Source organism: Halyomorpha halys, unplaced genomic scaffold, assembly GCF_000696795.3.
Source record: "Halyomorpha halys isolate HHAL.00 unplaced genomic scaffold, Hhal_1.1 Scaffold932.1, whole genome shotgun sequence".
NCBI lineage: Eukaryota > Metazoa > Arthropoda > Insecta > Hemiptera > Pentatomidae > Halyomorpha > Halyomorpha halys.
Genome location: NW_027115188.1, coordinates 524,595 through 552,194, shown reverse-complemented (window position 1 = coordinate 552,194; position 27,600 = coordinate 524,595). Strand labels below are relative to the sequence as shown.

Here is a 27,600-nt window from a genome sequence, read left to right as displayed (position 1 = left end):
TCCACAGTTCGACGAATGGCTTGTTCAGATGGACGATTATGTACGCTATACAAATGACGAAGTCGTCTATAAGTTGCGCGAATCGACGACTGATTTTCAAAGTAAATTTTGATAATTTCGTAGCGTTGTTCAAGCGTGAGTCTATTCATGATGATTTGTCAGAGTATACTGAAACTAATAAAAAAAAAATTTTGATTACAATTTAATTTTTTGTGTTACTTTTTACAATTTAAAGTTCTATCTAGCTTAAAAAAACACCTTTTAGAACAACGGTTGTGCATGAAGGTGATTTGGTCAGAATCATGCTTGTCTTGCAGATGTTTCCCCAATCAAGGGAACACACTTTATGAGGTTGGGTTGGCCTCGAAGGCTCCCGAACCTACCGGGTTGACTCTCGGCTAAAATAGCAAAATAAATAATTATTTGCCATAGCCGGATTTGAACTGGGTCCTTGGAGTTCGTAGTAAAGTTCCTTACCACTGAACAATCCCGCTCCTAAATAGTTAATTATTTAATAAAAATATTAAAATTTTCAAATGATATCATGTGTCTTCATAAGAAATAAAGTCAATATGACCTTTGGTACTGAACTTCGATAAACATTAGTTCATAATTTATCATTAAAGTATCATTACATAACGCAGCCCAATCAGGCTGCTTAAGATTACTAGTAACAATAAATCATAGGGACGTGACGGCCGTGCGGGTTGGGGCGCAGGTCCCAGTGCGCTCGGTTCGGAACGTTGTGGGTTCGATTCCCATCTGTGGCAGTTAAACATTCATTTTTCGGCGGACCCAAAGAATGAATCTTGACACTCCCACCTTGGTTAATATGCGGCGGTAACCTAGGTTGCCCTCAGAGATTGGCAAAAAGGCACCACAGGCCCACTTGCCCCCACCAATTACCAGTACCAGTACAATAAAACATAAATGTCTATATATATATAAATATAAGTTATAAACAGAGCATAGGTATTATGACTCTTAATACCTAAACTCCCCATGTCAACATTCCAAATTGTATATATATAGGATTACTCAGGAGAATAAACCAGTATCTGAGTTGAGCTTGTGTGTCTCATTACATGCCCCTATTTCCCTTTTTTTTGACTCTTCAGTTCTGACCTCGCATAACTTTATATATATATACGGATATATAATTCGATGTGGTTGTGTGGATTCCTGAGCTTACTCACGGCTACAGTTACAAAGAAAATATCTCCGATTTAGTAACATAGTGATTTTGAGTCTTTACTGCACAATTTTGCACATTCTGTGTTTTTACTGCACATTTTCAGGATTTTTGCTGGATACAAATGCAGTCTTTATTGAAGACAATTAGAGTAATATTTTTTTTCTAAGTCCCCTGGCTGTGTGATGTTGATATCACAAGATGATGGAAAAATGGGTTGAGGAAGCTCAGAGTAATATTTGAAAAATAAAATGTTTATATCGGACTTGACTAAACCTAGCTCAGACGAGAAATGGGTTTAGACCCTCCGACCTCTTACTTTTTTGGCGGTCTTTCTTATTTTGTCTTTTACTGAAAATATTTACTTATATATTGGTCTATACATGTCACAATCTTAGATGAGGTAGAGCTGTCTCCTCTCTTTCCTCTCCCCTCTCCGAAAAGCAGTTCTAAGTATCATTATAATGTTGGAAAATCCTTCTTCACTCCTACAGATGTAAATCATTAATGGAAAGTAAATTCGTAGTTTAAAAAAAAATACTTTTATAGAGAACCTAACAATTAGTAATAAAATAACGATGAAACAATCTATAATAGCACTTCACCGAAATGACTTATTTGTAATTACTAGAAAGCGTGAAAACCCGCAGAGCACTCAACATGATGCCTTAGAGTTACGATTTATGGTACTAACTTGTATAACTTTGAGATGCAAAGCCATCATTAACTCATTAATATATTGCTTCGAACACTGAATTAATGTGTTATCTAACACGGTGATTTAGAAGTATCGCCTCATTTATGTATTAAAACTCTGTTAGATAACACCAATGAACCTTAACAGGAAATTTGAAGACAGCAGCTTTATTGGGATGGTTTTGAAGCATAAATCAATTTTTGATAAGTTGTCTGAAAAAGTCAACAAAAGTCATATTATTCGTCAATTAATTTTAAAAAGATTAAAAAGTACAGTTGCTAAGGAATACTTCTTCCTCTCTTAACACTTTAGCCCAGATTAATAGAAGGCATTCTTCTATGGAATTTTTACTTATTTTTTTTATAATTATTAATTTCTTTTTTCTTAATTTATACTTGCAGTATATGCTAAATGAATATTTCCAGAACGTCAGTTATTTATTGTACTAATTTTGTAAACATTAGTTTTTTTTTTCTTTTCTGCAATGAAATATTTATTATTATTTTTTAGATGTATTGTTTTGTTTTTTTACTTATTTATTTTAATTATCTAATAATAATGACATTGTAAATCTTATAGGAATTAGGTGCATTTTTTGGCAGAAGACAAGACCCCAAAATTATCTATTAAAAGCAAATCTAATTGTTATAATAACCATTTAAGGCTGACACAGCCGACCTAATAAAAAAAATAAATAAAAATATGCATAAAAATATTTTTTACAGAAAAATCTAAGGTAGAGGAAGAAAACCCTAATTTATTACGTCTTAGGTTTCCACGAGTAAAAACAAATATATCTGATTTCCTTCATTGAATTCCTACTGAAATTTAGGGGTATGTTAATTTCTTCACTATCATGAAGAAACTTCCATTCCGAGGTAGTCAACAACCAACCAAAGTACCTACCAATTCTTCTCCATCCTAGGGCATATTGTTGCTCTGGAACTGAGACCAATGCCCTAGGATGGACCTATAACTGGAACACAGCCTGATTATATGTTAAAAGTGACGAATCCAAACGTAAAACCTTACTACAGATAATAAGTAAAGAGATGGCAGTATGATATATCTTGCATTTATGCTGTGGAACAGAAAAAGGACTACCAGTGAATGGTAGCTATTTCCTCTAAGCCGTGTGGTTGTTACAAAAATTGAAAATAAGACTTTATAAAGATCTGATAGTATCTGAAACTATGGGGATTCTGGAGAATGGTCCATATAATATTTTACGCAATACTTCAGACTATCAATACAATATTAGCACTTATAGTTTGAAGTATTGTGTAAAATAGTGGATGCACCATTCTCCTAAAGCTCCTAAGTTTCAGATAGTGTTTTGTAGTTTCTTAATTATATCTATATTTTTTGTCTTCGGCCAAGAATCCCGTTGGATTCCTATACTGCCTAACCATGGTTGGGGTGTCAAAGTTTTTCATTTTGTGGGACCGCCACCCGATGAAAAATGTCAACGCCTCAGCCCGTTACGTAATGATATCTTCTATCTACTATCTTTATAGTAAAAAAACCTTTGCTTTTATACTATTTTAAAAGTAACTCAGTTGATTAAAGACAAGGATGTACGTTAGTGAGAGACAATAACAATAATTTTATGTTTTCATTTCTATTTTAAACCAAAGTAGGGAGGGTCTCCAGTTAACCCGTAGTACAGTATTTAAATATACTTTGGGTAAGATTAACAATTCAGTTTAAAGGATTTCTGTCTGTACACTTAATATTATTATATATAAGTTAATTTTAATTTTATACTCGGCATGTTTTATTATAAAATGCAGGTTCTATAATTTTAGTAATTAGTACGTTAAAAAAAAATTAAAATTTAATAAAGATTATAAAAAAGTTAAATAGACACTTTTAATTTCAATGTTTATTTCATTAATTTTAAAGACGTAAAATAGGCCGAAAACAGAACGCCATTAACGCTCGTTGTTTTTTTAATAATTTACATTGAAAAAATATTATTTTAAAACAAAACCAAAACTAGTTAAACGAAATATAAATGAATAAAATATAAAATTTATTTTAGAATATTAAATATAATAGAAATATTTATTAATTTATAAAAAAAGTGCATATCTAAAAATGAATATAATGATTAGATTTTGGGATTTAAACGTCATTCAGGTTGTTTCTAGATGTCACAAGCTCTTTCAAAAATGTTTTACATTTATTTTTATAAATATCGCATGACAGTTCATTCTGCAAAATCACCATCATAATTTTCTGAAGAATTAATTAATACATGTTTAAAAAATATATTTACTATGAATATGCAAAGGGATCAGACACACTTGAATCCTCTAAATCCTGTTGTTAATTTTTTTTTTTTTTTACGGAATTTCTAAGCTTGTTTTGTTTGAAATAGTAACCCAAATATTCTCACACGAATTTCTTATCATGGCTAACTCCCTGGGAATTTCAGAGGCCAGAGAAGCGAAACTAGTAATCAAATCAAATACTGAGTAATAACACATATTAATTTCATAGGGGTTGATTTAATTTAAATTTTATCATGTTTTCTCAATATGGAAACTGAATATGTAGAATACAAGACACGAGAAACGCTTGTTTGCAGAATTAATAGAAGATATCGGTAGTGGGCTATGGGTAATGGAATTCTAATTTTGCAACGTTTTTATTTTAGAAAATAAAATAAAAATATAAATATAATTTCGTTTGTTTATTTCAATGATGATAACGAGCTGCAGAAGTTTAATAACTTACATTCTAAACATTTGATCAAAATATAGTAGCCTTATCAAATCGTCCAGAAATGGTATTTCACGGTTCCCTGTAATGCTGTACATGAAGGAGGATTACATTACAAGTCCACTCCAGCGGTAATAAGACAGGCCATCTCGAGAGAGTAGGTTTTTGAATTTGACCCAGATAGTGGGTGCCCCGCCAAGGGAGAATTTAGGAGAAAGGAGAGTCCAAGAGGGGTGAGTACACTGTGGAAGGGAGCCTTCGTATAAATAGCCTCTGCGTATGTGGTCACACGTATGAGTTTCATTCGACACACCTCTTCCAAGCAATGTCTTCTTCTACCCTAAGGGTGAGTAGCTTACCACAGTTCATTAGATCTCTAAGGGGCGTCCTCGGGTTACCGGCGTCCTGGAAGACAGTGGATTCTGGACGATATATACCGATGAGGGAAACTGTTCACTCTCCCCAAAAATATATTAAAGTATATCTATTGGTGTTAATCATTAATTAAAAAATAAGTTAAAATAAACATTCTCTCAAAAATTATTGTGAAAAAAGGAAATATTTTTAAAAATATTTTAATAATCTTTCTGTTCAATGCGTTATATTTACAGCACATAGGCAATGTGATTGGGTTGAAAATTGATATATTATTATACATTAATCAAATAAAATAATTAATTAAAATATATTTATTTGTACATCAGTATCCCCTGCAATTTATTTGTTGTTAACTCTTCTAACATTACAAAGTTCTGTATTATTCTAACGGAATTTGGGGAAAGGTTTCTTCATTTTTGAAATTTATTTTTTCATTCATTCAGAATTATTTGCTATCTTTGGACAGATATTTTCAAATTTAATAAAAAAAAATACATTCTTCCGGAACATGATCCATTCAGGAAAATTTGCAGGGCAGTGCTACTGTGACGTTCGAGCGCTAATTTTATAACATAATAAATAGATGTGTTACTTTTTGCTTTAAAAAATATTTTTCATTTATAAATAATATAAAGTATTTCCCATCATATCTACTAATTAAATTAATTGAAAACTAAATACATGAAATAAAATGAGTAAAATAGAAGTTAGTTATTATTTGAATTGGTTTAGGGCAAAAAGAAATAATGTTTCAAAGGAAGTCAGCAAATAGGAAAAATATATTCAAGAAATGATAGTATTCACGGACTGGAATTGAAAAATAATTTCATGAGTCCTCATTCCCAGAAAATAATTTCATGAGAAACTGGCACAATGTCGATGAGCAAATATTTTCCCTTCTTTTATACAATGTAAACCTCCATAATTCGTTCTTCCAGCACTAAATTTGGCACATAATATTTTGCCAGACTGGAATACAGTGGAGTGTCGCACTATCATATCTTCATTTTTTTTTTTTAGGGTATATTGCGTGAGTTCTTCTAATGCTAAAACTCTGTTAATAATGTAGTATCTTCTAGGCACTCATTAGTATTTTAAATATTCCTCTAACTGATTATTTCATTGTGGAACAAATATTGTTTTGTTTAGGGTGTAGATATGGAAGTTATAATATAAAGTTTTTTTCAAATTCCAATGCACTTCCAGGGCTCAAAATGTCTTTATTCGTGTGATTTTTGTGTTTTAGCAAAAATCTCAATTCTTCCGGTTTAAATAGTTAAAGTTTCAGGTTTAAAGCCCATTCTCAAGGCCTTTAACAAGTTATATAGACCTTATTGCAACATTCTCAAGTGTTACTAAAAATAAAAAATTATTTTTTCTTTGTCATGACGTGCGCTACTCTTTGGATCAGTCAGTGATTTGGACCACACGTTATATAATCTAGGGAAAAAATACACTAAATTCACTTCTGAGAAGCCTCGGTTTCAAGAACTCATAACTAATTATTATCCCGATTTTTTAAAAGGAGAAATAGAAAGCATGGTTCTTGATGCTTCAAGGGAAAAAGCCTGAAACCTATGAACGAGTGAAAACCCGTCACACACGTTCGTCTGATACGGGATACACTGATCCTCTCCCCATTACATCGTAAACAGCATAGATATAAAATCTTATAAACACTTCGTTGCAGAGATTTCGTTGTAATTTATTGTCATTGAATCATCCAAACTCTTTCAAAAACGTATAACTATGTAGGCGTATCTATGGCTATTTCCAAAGAATCTTTCAGTATAAATTACACAGTCTTCCATAACGATGTATTCATGAACGTATTGTTTTATTCGATATATAATAGGATTCTATTGCAACTAATTTAATTTATAATGATTAAAAAGTCCTACCGAAATCATCTAGTAAAAAGTAAAAAAAAACATTAGGTAATTTATGTCTGTCATTAAATAATTTATGTTAAAATATTCATAAACTAATTTTTTACATCAGAATTATTTTTATTACATAGTAGTACTAATTTGGGATTTGCAGACTGGGCAGCTAGTTCTATATTCATAAAGATATAATGTTATTGGTTAGAGGCTATGAAAATAAACCAAGCTTTCCTGAAAACTTTAATTCCCAAAGAGATTTTAGTAATATATATGTTGATGATACATTTTACAAACCTTGGTAATGAAATAATTTACCAATTAATATGATATTGATGTTTCTGAGCGCAAGAAGATGTTTTTTTAAGTTATTTTAAATACAATTTAGGACTCCCATGTTTCTTCCTACGACATTAGTGAAATTCAAAATGTACTCCATCCTGCTAAAAAACAGAATTTATCTTCTCTGCTAGATTCAGATTGTTGATTCAAAATAGTAAAAAAAGTAAACAGAGTGGTTTAGGGACGTATTTTTCCTCGTATAGTGGAGGCCATCTGTTGGAATCTGCTAATAAAGACTGCGATCTGTATCTCAGAGTTCTTGTTTTGTATTCTCAATCCTGTGTATTTTCATAAACATTTCACTTTTACAGCATCTTATTTTCTCCTTGTGAAATGCCGTAAAAATACTGAGCGACTCACTATACGATGCTGTGTAGGTATCAAATCCCTTTTAATGATCTCACCTTCCTTAAATGATCTGTCCCTGCCAGAGAAATTACAGCGGACCAGAATCTAACTCTTAAATTCAACATGACAAGGGAATCACGTTTACTTTAAGCATAATCCTGTTCTGAAATTCTAGCTCGCGATCAAGATTGCAGATTTTACGTTATTTATTTATTATTTTTATTTTTTGTGACAAGTGGAGTTCTCATTGGAATGATGAGAAACCGCATAGTATTCCAACCAGGAATATTTATTTACTTGACAGGCGATTACAAATTCCTATTTATTACTAAAAGCTCATAAGAATTTTAAGAGTAATTTCAGAGTGGTTTTTCCACAAACCGTGGAATTCAACCAATGCAATTTGAAGTGCTACAGAAAATTCTTAATACTACATCTCTAAGGGTCTTAAAAAATTAGGTAAGTTGAATAGTCTAGAAATTGAGTTAACTGGGTTATAACCATCCTCTGGACATCTTAGGTTGTGTTAAATTGGTTAAGTCTAGTAAGCAATTCTCAATCGAAAGTAACTAGACTTAACCAATTTAATACAACTAAAGACGTCCTGAGGAGGGTTTAAACCTAGTGAACTCAATTTCTAGGAAATTACCAATTCAACTTACCTAGTTTTTCCAGGACCGGCACAGATATGTCACAGATCATTTGTAAAGCTTGAAATATTCCTTATGTTGAAGATTTGATCAGAAAAGAATTATTTGCATCTGCAACCACACAATCTTACCAGCGCAAATGTGATCATCTCACAGGTCTGTTCCCTTATTCACTCTTTTGAGGTTCATGCAAAGCTCTGTGGGTTCCATTATGTCGGTTCATGGGCAGGGCCGACGTAGTCTAGTCTTGCAATTCTAATGAATTCTTACCTCTATATTTTTTTCTTTTTCCCCAATTTTGTGGCATTGAACACCTCCAAGTATCCTCTATTGATTATAAAGTACCAGGTCATTCAAAAAGTCCTGTCGTTTTTTTGGGGGAAATTATAAATAAATAAATATTTTCAAATAATCACCTTTATTCATCAAAATATCCACCGTTACAGTCGGTAACCTTCTCCCAACGAGATGGTAAAGCCCAAATTCCTTCCTTAAAAAACTGTTGATTTTTACTGCAAAAATAAGTGGTCAGTTCGTGAATTAGGTTGTCACGGTCTTGAAAACATTTTTGTCTCAGATTGTTGTCGAGATCTCTGAATAGGTGATAATCAGTGGGTGACAGGTCAGGGGAATATGGTGGGTGAGGCAAAACTTCCCAGCCTATTTCTGTCAATTTTTCCCTGGTCAATTTGGCGGTGTGTGGTCGAGCGTTGTCTTGAAGAAGCAAAGGTCTTCTTCTGTTGACTAAGCAGGGATCAAAAGTCTTAAGCTTGGATTGGCAATGGTCCAGTATATTGCAGTATACGCAGTGATGGTTTGCCCTTGATTCAGAATCTCAAAATGCACTATACCTTTGGCTGTCCAGAAAACAATGAGCAAAACTTTCTTTGGATGGAGATCTGGTTTTGGAAAATGTTTAGGTTTCTCATCTGCCGACAACCACTGATATGATCGTCTGAAGTTGTTGTACAACACCCATTTCTCATCACATGTGATGATTCGATTCAAAAAGGGTTCGACTTTCAAGCGGGAAGTTAACGAAGATGCAGTTGTCAAGCGAACAAGCATATTGGCATCTGAAAGCTTATGAGGAATCCATTTATCCAGTTTTTTCACTTTTCCCAGTTCTTTAAGGTAATTCCAGGCAGTGGTGGCTGAGATATTAAGTTGAGAGGCTATCTCTGAACAACTTTGACGCGGATCCAACTCTACTACTCTTCGAACGTCCTCCTTATCAACTACAGTTGGTCGACCTGAGCGTGCCTCGTCTTCTAGTGTCTCGTCGCCTCCACGAAATTTTGAAAACCAAAATTGTGCCTTCCGCTCAGACAGCACATCTTCCCCAAACACGGAGCATATTTTTCTAGCAGTTTCGGCAGCTTTTGAGCCAAGTTTAAACTCATAGAGCAAAATCGACCGAATTTGAGTTTCAACTGGAATCATTTTAACTAGACAGTTGGATGGTGACTGCATTAAATTAATCCTCCTTAGCCTCCTATTCATAAAGTATAAACATTTGTGTTTACATGGATAAAAGTTGTATTGAACGGAATTAATTAGCAAACACTCTAGAATCAAAATAAACAACGAACAAACGAAAAACGACAGGACTTTTTGAATGCCCTGGTACATATACAAACAATCTCGCTAGTTCAAAAACTGTAATACCAATCTATTAAGGATATCACAGCTAAGCATTTAAAAAAAATTAAAAGACATGGAATCGCCAAACGCACAAAGGTTATTCTAGCGCTAGGAATCATTAGTTTCTTCAAATGCCGTTATTTTGTAATAATAATGTGTATACTGATAACTTTCAAAAAACAAATTCCTTTGAAAAAAGGGCATATCAACTTATTAAACTTTATGACAAACCATTGCAGAGGTAAACAGAATGGGTAAGCCTTGTAAAATTAGGATTGTTGAAACATGGATGGAAAGAAAACATTAAGAACGATATAAATAATTTAAGTTTCCAACCGAACCTTAGTATTGGGCCATCCGTAGCTCAGGTGGTGACTTTTTTCATTGAGTGGCAGTCCCAAAAAATAAAAAAACTTGCCTCCCCCTCATAGTTAGTAACTACAGGTTGGTCACCTTAACAATATTTTTATGTCAAGTTTAATAAATTAAAATTTTATTATACCATGTATTGTGGAATCAGTTTTTAAATATTATTACATTACTTCATCATAAGATAGTACTAATGGCTATATTCCGTTTCAGTTGATCTCTTTGGCGGTGCTCTTCGGAGCCTGCGTTTCCTACCCAGTGGAGTACGACGGCTACGGGCAGCTGCAGGCAGTAGCCTACCAGCCTGCGGCCTACCATCAGCCTGCACCGGTGCAACACGAACCTGAGCCATATGACGTATATATATTATTTATTTATCACGCAAAATTTTATTTGTAAGGTGTATGTAAATTGATAAGAAAGTTCTAAGCTTCAGAGTAATTGGACTGTTCTCAACTATTATATTTCTCAGTTAACCAACTTTTTAATTATGGCTTAGAATAAATATTCCTCACTAATGTATTCTAATATATATATCAATAATTACTAGAACGTTGAGGGCCATCTTTAATTAGGGAGACAAATGTAGAAGTATGGGACATGTAATCTTACAGCTCCTCTTCGTGCTATTATATTACAGGAATAATGCTTGAAAATATTTGAAAGAGAACAAAATTAAATTTATAACCAGAGTTGGGCAAAACTCCTGACAAAAAACCAAACATATTTTAGCGTTTCTTGAGGTGGAAATAACAAGAAAAACTGAGTGAAATATTTAATTAATTTATCATACATGAATACATGGTATATAAGAAAATTCAATACAAGAAATATCTTTAATGCATTCAGCCTTTTCTTCAAACAGCAGTATATATGGACGAGACCTTGATCACTAGAAGTAACTTAATCTAAAAAAATTGGAAGACCGATACATTTTGTTAAGATATAATTTTTGGACTTTTATTATCAAATATATTTTAAAATTATTATTAATTCATGTACTAATAAAACTTAAACTTATTTGAAGTATTCAAAAAGTAATTTAAACTGAATTAAATATTTTTCCCGGACTGAGTTTTATGTCGGAATTACCCTCTACACAGTTTATTGGTCTTTTAGTACATAAATGTTCATCTTTGGTTTAGTGCGCATTTTCGAACAATAAGTTAAGATCATTTCTACTTGAATTCTTTCTATATTTTTAATTTGTATATAAAGTGAACACACCTTTTTTTAGAGCAGTAAAATTTGTGTTTGTAATGAAATATTACTCAATTTTAAAGTTTATGAAATATAATAGAAAATAAAACAAATCATTGGTAATGTATTTGAAGAAAAACTTATAAAGCTCAAATATTATTTTCGGCACACAGCCCGTAACTTCCAGGTAAAATTGGAAGCTTGCTATGAATATAGCAAGCCATATTCAGACGAGCGGTCATAGTATTATTCCCTTTTAGGAATAAATTAATACAAAAAAATCTAAGCATTAGAATTACTTAGTATAAACAGCAACTTCGAAGCGGTCTTTAATTCCAAAGTGTATTATAGCAAGAAGGATAAATAAAACAGAAGACATACTCTGTTAAAATTCTACTGAATGTTAATATGCAACTGTAAAAATATTCCTCTTAATACCAGTCCTTCGATTTAAAGTTTAAAGCAGTTGCAGTAAGAACTCAGAGTTTGTTTTAAAATAAAAGTTAAAAGATCAAAACGTATCCTAAAGAATTCTGGAAAGGAATTAATCTTTAAATTCATCTACTTAAGGACAATTTCTATTCGCTAAGCTGAGCGCTCGTTTCAAACTGGTCGTGTCCTTCGCAATGGTCAAGTTCAAACGCTTGGCATGGAAGATGCCGCAATAATTTACCTTTTTGTTAAACATATAAATACAAGTTAATATTTCATCGATATGAATTGTTGTTATGTCATGATCTGTAGTTATAATCCTTCGAAAATAAAATAAATTTTCATGTTTCATTTGAGAGTCATAAAGATAATGAATAATAATTTATAGTTATAATAGATTAAAGGCTGTGAAAATATGAAAGCTGGATGAAAATAACAACTTTCCCACTAACCTCCAATTACAGAAACAGTTAACAAAACATCTTTGTAAATGGATATGCACCATAGATAGTAATAGAATGAACGCAATAATAAATTCACAGACATTTTTTTTTTAATTGTTAAATATCACTTCTTTTGTAGTGGTACTTTGAAAAAATGTATTTTATTTTGAATTTCACGTATTCTATGGACTGCATCGTTGACTGAGGTTACTTCGTAAGAACATACCAGATTTGGGACAGTCCATAGGGGTACTCCTGTAGTAGGAATTCCTCTTTGGAATTCACCCGATTCAAAACAAAATTCAAACTTTTTTTGGTAGATGTGCATTAAAGCAAAGCAGCGAAATATTATTAGACTAGTCTAGTTCAAAATATTATCAACTGATTTCTCACAATTCCTCACAAAGTTAACATCAAAAGCAATTCATAGTAGGCAATGGTTCGTCTAATAGTAGTCGTCTTTAAAATTTAATATTAATCTTTTCTCCACAGTATTTAGATTGGAAAAGGACTCACAAATCACCTCAACTAATAGTTTCCCTCCAATTACGCACAGTTGGACCAAAACATGCCCCTCCAATTAATGTTCCAATTCCTTTGTAAAGGAGTGGTCTCCCGTAACAAAAGCCAGACGCAAGATCTCAACAGATGATACATACAGAGTACTTCTAATGAAAGCAAATCCTACATATTCCGAGATGTCATGCCCTTCCTATCTTCGCAGCATTATCCATTATGTCACTTGTTCTGGGAGAAACTCGATGAGAAAAGTCATCTTAGTCAGCCGTTTTATTGAAGAAAGCTTGTATGTCCGAGTATGGAAATCCTAGAAACTTAATTAACGTAGTGTTACCCGAGTAAGCTTCCATTTCAAAGATATTATCAGTGTGAAATAACTGAATACTAATTGAATACTCCAAGTTTCCTTTACACCATTAAGATAAGATGTCGTTGTTGAAGATAAGTTGTTGTTGGTACAAGTCATTTAAATGCCGTCACATTAGAATCTATTCGGAGTTTAAATGATTACTGTACAAAATTTATTTTCTATGATGGGTATACCAAAGTAAAAGGTAAATGATTGAAACAGACAATAGAAATACTGTTTTCTAAGATGTTGCTTGAGATACTGCCGACGTGGCGTATGATTTTAAAGGCCCCTGGTATCGATGCTGTTGAAGCCCTTTTTACTTGTAAGAATTGGGGTTAGAAGGAATGAATGATACAATTAGTCAGATTATAATGTAAACTAAGGGCGTGAGCAACACAGCTCCGTCACTAAGGTCTTATATTATATCCCTATATGGTTGGAAAAGAGATTGAAAGTACTTTGGTTTTATTTAAAAAAATGTAAAGGATGAAAGGGGGAAGTAAATAATTTAGATCTGGGAAAGGTACTTAGCTACAACGATTTGTATACAAATTGTCAACGCTCTAACCAAATATGTAAGGAAGCATCTTCTACTTGCCAAAATTGCGAAAAAGTGGCAAAGGAGGGAGACGAAACTCAAATGGCACTTTTCTACCTCTGTCTTAAACCACATACAAATTTTCAGCTCTCTAATTTAATTTAGAGGGGGGAGTTGAGAAGTGTGATACCACGAAAAAATGGCAGAGGTACGCATTTCGCTATTAGCCAATTTAAACACTTAATATCACGTTTTAACAAACATATATTCAATGACAATACAGATAAAAATAACACGCAAATTTTAAGATTATACTTCTGTAGAATCCCTAAAAATCCATTAAATATTAACGTATAAGTTTCACCTTTTTACACTTTTGTTTTTCTCTTACCTTCCGATTTCATTCACAAAATAACGTTTAAGTACAGATTTTAATGATTGGTTGAAGTTTTTTCATTTTTTGTTAATGAGGATGATATAAATAAGGTAAAATGAAGTTTAATGATAAGATTCAAATAAACAAATAAAACAATAATACATAAGGTACCATTGAACCCTAATGATAATGATATAAAATTCATTTGGAAGCTAAAAGAGATTTAGATGAATTAATTTATGTCTTATCTGAGAGGGCTAAGATCAAATTTATTTTGGTAAAAACAACTTAAAGGAAAAACTAAGAACAAAAAGCATTGGATAAGTGATTATACAATAGTCAGTAATTAGAACGTAATTGTAGGGAAAGAAGACCAGAGATTCCTAACCGGACTTGGTAGAGCAGCTTTCTCCTCAGACCAGCGGCGTTAAACCTCTTCATTAAATTAGACTCTCCAGGGAGCAGCTTCTGGAGGACAGGTTTCGTTTGTTCTTCTCTTTCTAGGGACTGGAAGGCCAATCGTAGTGCTTAATGAAAACTGTCAAAGGATTTATAGATTTTGCGGTCCTCTATAAATCTCATTCATCATTAGCATTTCATTATAACGACACCATCAAGTTTAATTTTTTAACGCTTGCCTGAAAAAGTATGTGATAAATCGTAATTCATTCACGCTAAATTTTGACTGTGAGGGACCATTTCAAGGCCTCAAAAATTGTTGGAAATGTTTACCAATTAACGTAAAAAAGAAATAAATTCACCTTTAGATTTTCAAGTGGATTTGCTTTAAAAAATTAATCAAGAGATTTTGAAACAGTAATGTTTATGGGACAATGTAGTGACATCAAAAATATTATATATACTTATGTTTTTACAGGCTCGTAATTAATGCATAACAAACACTTGAATCAATTAAATTTGAGGTTTAAGTCAATTGTGTTTTTTATTTTGCTGAGGAGCACTTTCAACGACCAAGAGGCTCCGACAGTTTCAGAGCAGTATGTCGAAGTATGTAATTAGACATATTTAACTTCAAAGGACAAAGACGGACCACATACATACGACATTCGAACTACCGACTGTGATAGAATTTATATCGAGGAGAAAAATCAATTTTTTTGAAAGCCTTCAGTACAGTATGAACCAATTTTAGGACACTGAAACCGACAGGACGGCCACAGATGACAGACACACAAACACACTTAGATCCCACTCAGTACAAGTAACTAAATTATTTTTAAATCAACGAACCTGGTGAGCCACGTCACCATCAAACTGACAAAACATACAGACTACCTCTTTCCAAAAGATCAAATTTCCTCAGCCCCCTCTTTAAATGCATTAGCTATACAGAAAAAGAGGCTACCCTCAACCCTTTTTCCACATCATGACATCTACACTACGCACCAATAGGGCTTAGAAAAAAAAAACAATCAATATTTGTTTACAATATCTTAATTATTTCAAGAAAGTCACAATGTAATTCACGAAAATAAAAATAATACTTATATGTTTAACTATATTCTATAGTAACTGATAGAAAGAAAACGATAGCAGAATAGAAGATTACGTTTCTCAAGATATAATAACTTCGACAAAAATCCTAAAAAAATTAAAAAATAACAAAAATTCAGAAAAAAATATACTGGTATCATACATTGGGATTGAAATGTACATGGAATGATGTGTTGATTTTTGATTATTTTTAAAGGTTTAAGATCGTTTTGATGGTTTTTATTTATCGTTTTATTACAGTTTTTGAGACGATTAGTTAAATCAAAATAAGGATAGAGCGGCGATCTAATAAGGTAGAATGATGTAGTTGTCCTCTCAGAATAAAGAAAAGAGATTTTTGGATTTACCATTATTACATCATCAAAATGTTTTGTATCGGTATAATAAATATAGGGTGCATTTTATAATTATACCATTTAATGTACTATTTTATATACTAATTTAATAATTCTTGTATGTAGAAATTTTATTAGTTTTTCTGCATTGGGTGAATTTTTGAAAAACTACATCAGACCATCCAATATCGCTCAAAATTCAAATCCTGCATCCTTCATTCAATAAACCTTATACAAAAAATTATTATCAAAAACTAACTAATTTGAGTCCAGGAGGATCTTGGTCTTATAACTGATTTTGTAGTAGAAACCCCAGATAATTAATATACGTCCCCGTGGTAGCTTACATGAGATACAACATTCTCTGGAAGAACCTGAAATAGCCTCTGAGAACTGTTTAAGGCGGAACTGGTTCTTAAAAAACGATCAATAACAAGCTAGTTCCACTGTAATTCTGCCTAATTCCACTTAATTATTCTTCTTAATAAGCTGTAACAACAGCGAAGATGTATCTTTGTTTTCTTACACCTTTTTTCTTTCGCCTACTCTAGTCATCCAACTGGTTTTCCTCAAGATGATTCGGAAACTTCTTTACTTTTATAATACTCTACATACTTCAGTATATTTTCAGCAAGAAAATACTTCAAAATATATAAATATCTAGTTCGAAAAAAGTCGAAATTTTATAATTATTAGGTCGCACATTCAGATTATTGATCATTGCTAATTAAGGAACATCACGAAAACGTCTCCTGTCGAATCTACAGTAAGTGTTATCACCATATTATTGTGCCAACCAATAATGAACAATTTATAGACTTTAAATGCTTTATTTTTTTTTACTTTTGCCTAACAAATTTATAAATAAGGAAAAAATAGAAATACATAACTGGATTTGTTTACATTCCTAAATTTAAAAAAAACACCAACCATTGGGAAAAAAGATTATAGTACACGTTACACTTTAATCCTGTTATCATTATAGGAGTAGATTTATTTTACATTTACGAAAACATAACTAACTCTTTTACAGATTTTAAATATTCAAAATTATTAAATTTTCTTTTTCACATTAAATTATTTATTGATATTAACAACTGTATTAAAAATATATACAACATGTAAATTTGAAGTTAGTTACACAATAACATAATAAAGACATGTGAAAATCTAACCTCTGATAGAACTGTAATAACATTTATAGAGAAGATCTCGTGGCAATCTTCTTTTCAGGCGCCTAGGAGGATTATCAGATAATGAAGAAGAAACTCAATTAGGTTTGGATGGTTAGGCAATTAATGCTGGAGGGATTGGTATCTGGATCTGATCGAATTGGCGGCATATTTAAATTTAAAAACTGAATATCTTGAAATGATATTTTGATTCCTCACACCCATTTCATTGATTCCCATACTTTAAAATGGTTATATAAAAAATCTTTATTTTTTCTAGATATGTCATAAAACTTTATATATAATTTTGTTAGTTCTCAATGAGATAATATAAAGATTGGAATAAGATCAAAATATTGGTAAGCAGAGAGATAGTAAAAAAGATGGATTCAAGGTTTAGGATGGGCGAATAGGTACATCTCTTCACACTAAAACCTACGGTTCAAATTCTTAAAGCGTATCAGGTCATAATTTGAAATGTCAAAGTATCTTAAAAAAGAAAAATATAAAGGAAGGGTGATCATAAGTTTATTAATAAAGGTTTTGGACAATAGTCTTGAATTATGTTTACGTAGATGTAGTGACCACTATTATAAAACTTTCTGTATTTTTTTTTGTTTATAATTATTAATAGAAACCCCCTCGATTACTAATACCATTGACATTTACAGTCTCATCCCCGGTACTCCTTTAATTACGGGGTCAAGGACACCCATACCGGAGACATCAAGCAGCAGACAGAGGAGCGGGACGGTGACGTGGTGAAGGGACAGTACTCGCTGGTGGAGCCGGACGGCAGCACCAGGACGGTTGACTACCAGGCCGACGACCACAACGGGTTCAACGCAGTGGTGACCCGGAGCGGCCATTCCTCGCACCCGGCGCCCGCACCGCAACCGCAGCACTACAGCCCGCAGCTCCTCTACCATCAGTAGTGTACTAGTGTACTAGTGCGTGCGTACGGAGTACTATTCTACTATCACACAGCCTATAGTGTACCTTTAGTGCCAGACTGAATTCCTACAAACTTTTATAATACTTGAACTTTTTGAACCAAAAGCCTTTTTATATATATTTTTTTTATACTTTTACAAAATAAATAATATTTTTTATATTTAAAGAGACTCTTATATGTTTACCATCCCCTTTCTTTAAACAACATTTTCTATGATTTATTTTTCAGTAAATTATACACTGATGTATATGAAATTATAACAAACCATATATGTGGATATATAATAAGCTGTACTGGCCTTGTTTCGAAACTAAAGAAGGCAACACATCATAGCACAATGATATATTAATTAATAAATTAATAGGATCTTACTTGATCATTGTAATTTATTAATTTTTTTGAGATTTAAAAAATTCTCTTTGGGAAAAGTATTTCCCCAAAGGTCACTGGCGGACGACGACAACCATGGAATAACCCCGCGGGAGAGCCTGTCAACACATATTTTTGGTACGATTTACTGTTATGACTATTTTATCAATTATCTTCCCTAATATTTTTGTGTTTGATGAAATGCTTTAACAGACAAATAAATAATATAAGTAACTCAAAGTGCAAATTTAAGCATCCTTAATTTCAAATATTTCCTTTGAGAGGGAGTAGAGGTGGGCCGGACTCAATTTCTATTTTTAAGGTCGGCAGAAATCTATGGGTGGTTGTTGTAGTAGAGATTTAAGGCGTCACCTTATCAACCTCACAACTTTCAGCGGATTCGGTCCAAATCTGGCCTAGGGGTGTTAATGTTTATTTTGTTGTCTACTTCCCACTGTGGTTAGGATAGGTTGGTAACCTGTAGACCCCATTATGTCAGACATAACTTGGTAGGGGGTAGTAAAAAAAAGAGTTGGGAACCAATTTATTACACAATAATTTATTATTTGTATTAATTATTTGATCACATCAGCTAATAATAAATAATTACACATTTAGCGTGTCCACTCACTACTCTCTCAACTACTTAATGATATTGGTCCAATTAAGATCTGCGTTGATAATCCAATTATCTAGAATCTAGTGCTTATTCGGGTTAAACATTCAATCAACCACCATTTTGAAACAACAAAGTGGACGGTAAAGACGAATTGTGTTCACGAATCGCCTTAGAATTAGTTTATGTACTCAGTTCGCTTTGAAAGACTGAAGTGATTAAGAATTATACCGAAATTATAACGACTGAAGTGTAAGTTGCGAATTAATTTTTCTGATTGCTGCGAACATTAGGATTCCTCTCATAAGTTGCGTGGGTGAGATCAAAAATATTTCTATGAGTGCAGAGAAGGAAGTAATGGGGATGAGATCCATGAGCTTTAAAGAACCCACGCCCACGAAGTTTCAGCCACTAATTTATCAAAGAAGATAAACATTTACAAATTTCACTGATGATTTTACCTTAGGTAGTAGGGAAATATAACTTCAAATGACTTGGTACTTCAAAATTTCCATCCTATGATATCCCTTCCGACTTTCAAGTCAAATTCGAAAGACGCAGGAAGTCAATTAACCGACAAACAGGTGGATTGATCGTGAGCATATGAGGTTTAATTTTCTGTGCATTTTGGACGGAGAATAGAATGGTTCCATCACTATATATAATCTAACTGCAACAATACAGTTTTAAATGGATTAGAGCTGAAATTGAACGTAGATGTCTGAAAGATCAGAAACGTGCGTTTTTGAGTGTCTGTGTGCGCGCGCGTATATTTTTGAGCGTGTTAATATATTCATATAATACAGTGGAAAGAATTAATTTACAGTGGTTGTTACCCAGTCAGTAGCAAATTAACTTTATAAAATTGTCAACTAAGGTTGCCCTAAAATTATTTAGAGGTTTTATTCGTTTTTTCTGCTATTCCCAATGTAAAAAGATAAAGAAAACATATAGTTTAAATAGTTCATTGAAATTACAAAACGCAATTTTTAGAATTCCAATTATTAATCCAAACTTTCAATGCCACCCTGGAAAACGAAAATTTGAAAGAATAAATTTTTAATTTTTTGTAGCTACAAGAATTCGTATTTTAGCGTTTCTTGTGGTGTGAATAACGAATATCGACTTAGTTCCTGCTCAAGAATATACATATAAACAGTTCAACAAAATATAACAAAGTCATGAAAATATGATGGTGATCGGAAGAGATCAGACATCCTTGGCTGTCTCAGTTTTTCAAATCTCTAAACTGCTGTATCTATTCCTCCATTTCCAACTATAGTTAATTATCAAATTCTTTCATATGTCATATTTATAGATTTTTCATTACTTTCAACAATACAAAATGGTTATTTATTTCATATACAAAAAAAATAAAGGTTAATAATAAATTGGTTCTTAATATATTGACTTTATCCAATATTTTAGTATTACTTTTGTTCGATTACTTTTTAATTATTATTCATATAAAGGTTTTTGTAAAGATTGATCATTTTGTTAAGAATTATTCAATTCTGAATTCCCTCGTTCGTTTTGTTCAGCATTCTATATGATTATACATTTAAATTGTATATTGAACTACCTACATAAACCGTTTCTAAATAAGAAATCGAATTTATAAAAATAATCCTATATATTATTAACCAATAAAATCCAGGCAGCACCAAATAAAGGTATGCGACCTAGATTAAACTAAACTAATATCATTCAAACACCATATTATACAAATACCTCATTAATTCCATATTAATTATGAATAGTTAATGAAATATCATAAAACTGATTCCACAAAAATTAAATATCTTTATTAAAAATTTTAAAAAATAACATCAATTTTCGATAAACCTTAAGTATCTTCCTGGCAACCAAACAATAAATTGGTTCAAAATAATTTATTTCTTATTATCTCTCTCTTCATAATTTGGGGAAAATGTGTATAGCATCAATTATTCCACACAATTTATTGTTTTTACTTTGCTTTAAATAAAAATCAGTATACATTTTTGTTGAATTGTATATGCTTTTTGATGAATAAATAACGAGAACAATATATTTTTTTTAATTAAAAAAACTGGACGACATTTGTGAATCTTACTATGATACTCGATCTGTGCAGGTTTTCTTGTATTTCTTCTTCTTAATTTTCTTTTTTAAATTCAAATAAAAGTTTCTTTTCAGGTACTAAGAAGGTGTTAGGTTTCAATCTCAATTTTTGTTTATGAATCGATTTTTATGATATTAAGAAAAGTAATGGCACCTCTAGTACTGCACAAATAATGTCCCCGTGCTGAGAATAAGTTTATAATACAATTATTATGGAATAATTAATAAATAGATGCCGATTTTCAATGCCAGAACTTGTTTTTCCAATAAATTGCCATTTATGGTACTTATTTACTACAATGACATCGAAACTTGGCGGACTAATATTTCTGTGAGTACAATGACCCTGGAACAGAGTGGATAGGCTTCTTATAACTTTCCCTGCTCCTCTCAGGGCCAAGGTTGAGAGAAAGTAACACCATTAGGCGATAGATCAGTCAACTTTCTTGAGAACGAGATGCGGGATTGCCCGATCGGGTGATGTTTGTTATTGTTTGGAAACCCTGAACTAAATATAGACGTACTAACTGTTGTTCTTTCAAAAATTATTGGTTATTGGAAAACAATATGAAATGTTGAGCCTAAGAAAGTAACATTATTTTATAATTAAAAAAATAAAATAAAATAATAAATAAATAAAAAATAACCAACAAAGGAATTAACTCTGTTCTTCAATTTTCAATTCAAGAATATTCCATTTAATGCGCCTGTTAATGTAACCTTATTTAAAGGTCTTGACATCTGTACGTGCGAACATAAAGAAAAATATTAATGTTTTGTTTTTTATCAGAAAAGTCTTGAGTTTCTTCCTGATGTTCCTGTGCACCCGACTACAATACATTTTTATTATTTATAGAAAAAAACTTCAGTAACTACCGACTAATTTGTTTAAATAGAGCTGCAATAACATCTCACCTCTTTGAAAGAATAAGTGAGTAGGGCAGAGTTATTTCCGTAGTCGGGTTTCTTTAAATTAATTGTTTTTTTAATGCATTGGCAATTTTATTTTAATCGATTATCATTGACAAGAATTTCGATGAATGTAAATTGAGTATTGAGTCACTTTAGTTAACGTATCGTATTAAAAGGAATATCGATACTTTGGTGTTATTTCATTTTTAAATACAGAAGGTAATCGAGTGTCTCCGATAACACTTCAGCAGACCAGTTCAGGTTAGGCTTGAACATACTGCTGGTCTCTATGGAATTTGTTATCATACATTATGAGAGGTGTGCATCATTATTCATCGGTATATAGTACTTTTTTTAAATTTATTTATTGATACTTACAACTGGACATAAAATACATGAAGTAAATTTGAGGAAATCATAATGGTATGGTACAAGCATGTAGAGAAACTACCCATTGGTAGCACTCTAAAAACATTTTTACAAAATAACGTCTCGAGACCATCTTCTTTTCAGACGCCTCGGAGGATTGTCCGGAATAAAAGAGGAAGCAAGATTAGAAACTAATGGGTTTGAGTGGTTAGGGAGGATTGATATCTGGTACGGGCTAGATCGGTTACAAATGGAACATCAAGGTCTTTGTGGATGATTTTATTTGTGACGAAGTAGGGAGCATTTAGGATTTTACGAAGGATTTTGGATTTTAAGGATCGGATACGAGAGAAATTCAAAGGTTTAGTGGAGCCCCAAAGCTCAACGCCGTATGTTCAGAGATTAGAGGTATAATAAATGACATAGGTAATTGCTACTAGCAACAGTCATTATGGTAATCACATCCCATCGCTCCTATTTCAATCTACAGTCGTATTAATTTTACAGAATTAGTTTATCGTTAGTCCAGTGTGTCTCGAGAGGTATATCAAAGGATGCCTATCCTTCGTCATAATAAAAAATGAATAGAAGAATATTAAAACAGCAGCAGTCATTAGGCCTTATAATTGTTGTGTAAATCAGTCTTTTGTAATGAATCGGAAGTTTGGACCGTTTGTCTAGTAAGTGCTGTAATAGTCGAAATCGACGTGCAGTTTCCTGTCTTTTCAGTGTTGTGTGAGGATTCCAGGTTAATCGTTTGTCCAGATGTAGTTCAAGATAGCGGAGCTGTTCTACAAGGGTAAGGGCAACATTATTGAAGTATACTGTAGGGCAGTCAATAGGTTTACGACGTAGGGTAAAGGTAATTTGATGGGATTTATTTTAATCCTCCAATTACGACATCGTTCTTCGAGGGCTGTGATATGGGATTGAAGAGTATGGGATGCAATTAAAGTGTTATTATTCTCAGCGAGTACACATGTGTCATCGGCATCCGTGGTGAGGATAGTGTGAGAATTGGTTGTGATGTCAGCTGTATAGATTGTGTAGAGGATGGGACCGAGGATACTACCTTGAGGAACACTAGCGGACTGAAAGAAGAGGGATGAGTAGGAACCATTGTGGTTTACTTTAAATAATCTGTCAGTGAGAAAGGAACGAATAAAGAGAAAGTATGTAGGAGGTAGGAATTTACGGAGTTTGTAAAGCAGTCCCGGGTGCCAGACTCGATCAAAAGCCTGTTTTACATTGGAAAAGACTCCCGCGCAGTACATTCCGCGCTCCAAAGAAGACGAGACAACGTCCACCACACGATGGCATTGCTGGATAGTGGAATGAGATGTTCGGAATCCAAATTGGTGATCTGGTATTATATGATTGGAATCAAGGAAGGGGTATAATCATTTCAGAATGAGTTTTTCGAGGATTTTGCCCATGATAGATAATAGAGAGATAGGACGGTAGGAGGATGGGTATTTTGCTGGCTTATGGGATTTGGGTATCATTTTGACTATAGATAATTTCTATGGGTCAGGGAAATATGTGGAACAGAGAACGGCGTTATATATGTAGGTGAGGAATAGGATGGCTTGTCTAGGAAGAAGTTTTAGGATGTGGGATATTATTAGGTCATATCCAGGAGCTTTGCGGTTAGGTAATCTATGAATGATACTGGATATTTCTGATGGATGAAATGCTTTAGATAGAAATGTATATAGTACTAATTGTATATCAATAGTCTCCTTGTATTTCAATATAGAAGAATAAAGTCATTTTCGTTTATATTTAATATGTTTATGTCATAAACTAATGTATTATTAATATACATATTTTGAAGTAACAAAAAAAAAAAATATATATATATATAAAACAACTGCAAACTTCTAGATGAACCAAAAATAAATTGAAACGTTTTGAAATATCAACTATACCAACACTAACGGTAAATAGCTAGGGAAGCAAATAAAAAGAAAAAAAATGAAATACGAAATAATACTGTTTGGTCTCTTCTTATGATAATCGGATTCATAAAATTTTAAAACACCATTCACTTTATTTTGATGGCCTGGCTACGATATCATATTAATATCTTACATATAGTTTAATGTATATATATAAGAACGTAGTATGTAAATAAAATCTTATGTAGGGTAACTTTTACAGGATAAGGGGAAAAAAACTTAATAAACTATTTTCGCATGGAATATTCCGTTAATACAAACTAGTTACAAATTTAAAATAGTATTTTAAAAAAAGAAAAAAGAATTATAAAGAATTAATGAGTACTAGGAGCCAATAAATTTTCAAGATAGTACTTATCGCTTGAGAGGGAAGGCTTCATTAACGGTCGCCTTAAATTGAAAACAGATTAAATTCGGGAACCAAAGATATTAAAGGTTCTGCAAGGTAAAAAAAAAAACATATTAAGAGGAAGGTGTTGGGTCCAGAGTGCCTTCTCATTCCGCTCACGTTCTTCCCACTTAATTGGTAAGAGTTCTTGCCTGAATTATATTTTTCTTCTTACCAATGGTAGGATATTACTGGACCATTTTAGGTGACAATCATGCAAATCAATATTTGTTACTCTCTGATAAGTCCCGATAACTTTATTTCCACGTTGAAAAATAACAATTCTTTAAAGCATCCCAAATGAAATATATCTCCCATATCTATATAATCAATCTCACCGCATATCACTTCGGTTATTTACATAATTAATATAAATTTCAATCAATGCTATTTTTTTAGATTCAGATTCTCTGAATTATAAGTTAACCTTTAAAATTTAATTAAATAACATGCCTTCTTTGCATGTACCCCAAATAAGGCAGAGCTTATTATAATATTTTTTATATAAGCTGCCAACTAATATATAGATCAAGTAATACAAAATAACCTATTACAAAATTATTTTCTCCTCATTGTATAAACGTGAGAGACATACTTATCAATACGCACAAAAAGTTTATAAGCGTTAATGAGAAAATATTATGCAAGTTTCATCACAATTGTTAGAACAGTTCTAGAAAGAAAATCTACAGAAAAAACTTTTTCGGCTATTGCAACATTACAAATATTTTCTATCATTTCAACTATTGCACGGATTCTTGATTTGATATACAGGCATGAGGACTCAATAAAACAAAAATACCAACAAAATCGGTTTAAGGGATAATATTTAATTTTTTATATTGGTTTAAGATTTATGAATATCTTCATAAATTACAGAGACATAGGTGTACATATTTTCTAGTAATTCACCATCGTGAAACGAAGTGGTGAATAGTATTATGGTGGACTTCTGGATCATGGAGGATGATTAGTGACTTTGAAGAGGAGGGGGAGGAGGACGAGTTATCAATCCAAGGAGGTAAAAAAAAGGGTTTTGGGTTTTGAAAAAAAAATCTTGAAAACCCAACTGACTGAATTAAATTTAACACCGCACTTGCTCAGCCTCCACTGGCTCACTACCAGTGATGCGACGAGAGGGATGCGCTGGGATCTTTTGAGCTCCGATCTACCCCTCACACATGGGGGATAAGGATCCTCAGGTCGATTGTGTAAATATTGTATATTAGAGTGTAAATGTGACTATAGATTATATTATTTTATCATTATATTATTTTATTTTATATATTTTTCTTTCATACACATAGTTTGATTATGTTCATTTTGTTTATTCTTCTGTTTCTATATATTTTAAGAATTTTTTTTTTGTTTTTTTTTTCATTCGTTTATTTATTTTATTTTAGTATGTATGAGATCAGTCATCTCTATTACCTATTGCCCACAACTGTGTGGCAGATTGTAATATCAATCAATGAATAAAAAGAGAAAACAAAAATTTAACACAACTTCAACTGAATTATGCCTAAATTGATTATAAAAATAGAATAAAGCCTTAACTGAAACAATTTCACATGTTTTAATTATTAATTACTTAAAAGTTCAATGCACTTAAAAATCAAATCCATTAATCATTACATTATGTTTTAATCAAGAACATCTTTGTAATATATCATTCATCATGATTTACGTATATAGAAAAAAAATTATATGACTTTCAGGACAAAAATATTGTTTTTTACCATTAGACAAAAATGATGGATGTAGCAATCATTGCAACATAATAATGAAACTGTTTTCCAGGATCAGCGACGCAGTGTCCAATCGCAACCAGCGGAGCGCTGCACTGCGTAGCACAACCCTCAGTCACGTCAATCAGTTTACCTGAAAATATTTCCATCTACGTGATAGATAATAATTTTTTTTCTATAGCCTATTGGAAGAAAGTTTACTTTTTTATCCTCTCATAAACGGCTTGTTTGTCGTTTTGATGGTTCAGTTTGTGAAAGTGGGTTCCACGACCTTTGGGTTTTATCATGGTTTTTTAATTTATAGATAGAAATATCAGTTATTTAATTCTGCTAAGGTTATTTTTTCACATCGTTTGAAGAAACGAAATCTCTACAGAAATGGGCTGAATAGAAAAACACTCTTAAAGTGAAAATGTTTAGATTTTATGTCGAAATTCGAAACACTTTAAAAGTTTCTCTCATCTAAATAACAACAGTTTGATGCATTCAATATTATAATGAAAGGTCACAATGGATGCACGAATCATCAAAAAGATTGAATATTCAAATTAGATGAAAGATATAAATTTAAATATTATATGTACAACAATGTAGAACTAAGACTAATTACTAATTCCAAAACCACTTGAAGTACTTCCACGTTGAGTACAGACCCTAAGTCAATTATATAAATAAGTAAATATACTGAAAAAAATTTTTAATGCTCAGGTATCTTTCTGGTTTCGTAATACTTATTTTTTTTTTTAACGATTCATACTAAAACCCATTGTGCAAAAGACAACTGAAATTATCTTGATACGAACCAAGCCATAGGAACATAGTAGAGAGCCAAATGCGCACCAAAATGCCTAATCGTAAAATGCTAATAGGTAACTGTATTAGGGATTTCTTCTTTTACTATTCACAGGCTGTGACGACAGATTTTTTTCCTATTTATTATTATTATGGTTAAATTGATTATACTAACTTATGAGAACGAAATGCATAAAAAAAAAAAAAAGGGGGGGAAGGGAATAGAACATACACGTACTTTTATGAAATAATACTGACTTTTTTTTTTTTTTTTT

At 32.2% G+C, this 27,600-nt stretch overlaps 2 protein-coding genes across 2 annotated transcripts in view; one reads left to right on the top strand and one right to left on the bottom strand.

The window, feature by feature from the left end:
* Nucleotides 1-27,600, bottom strand: part of LOC106687224 (uncharacterized) — a 214,042-nt gene that overhangs the window by 113,464 nt on the left and 72,978 nt on the right. The window lies entirely within an intron of this gene.
* Nucleotides 4,915-18,232, top strand: LOC106687232 (cuticle protein 7). Its single transcript, XM_014430994.3, has 3 exons — nucleotides 4,915-4,962; nucleotides 10,444-10,587; nucleotides 17,784-18,232. The coding sequence occupies exons 1-3, from the start codon at nucleotides 4,942-4,944 to the stop codon at nucleotides 18,045-18,047; spliced, it is 429 nt and encodes a 142-aa protein (XP_014286480.1). The 5' UTR covers nucleotides 4,915-4,941; the 3' UTR covers nucleotides 18,048-18,232.

What these genes read in the sequence shown, in the direction of transcription:
- LOC106687232 (XM_014430994.3), top strand. Translation starts at nt 4,942, where the DNA reads ATGTCTTCTTCTACCCTAAGG. An exon ending in TGTCTTCTTCTACCCTAAGG is followed by an intron (nt 4,963 to 10,443) that starts GTGAGTAGCTTA and finishes ATTCCGTTTCAG; the next exon opens with TTGATCTCTTTGGCGGTGCT. An exon ending in ACGAACCTGAGCCATATGAC is followed by an intron (nt 10,588 to 17,783) that starts GTATATATATTA and finishes TGACATTTACAG; the next exon opens with TCTCATCCCCGGTACTCCTT.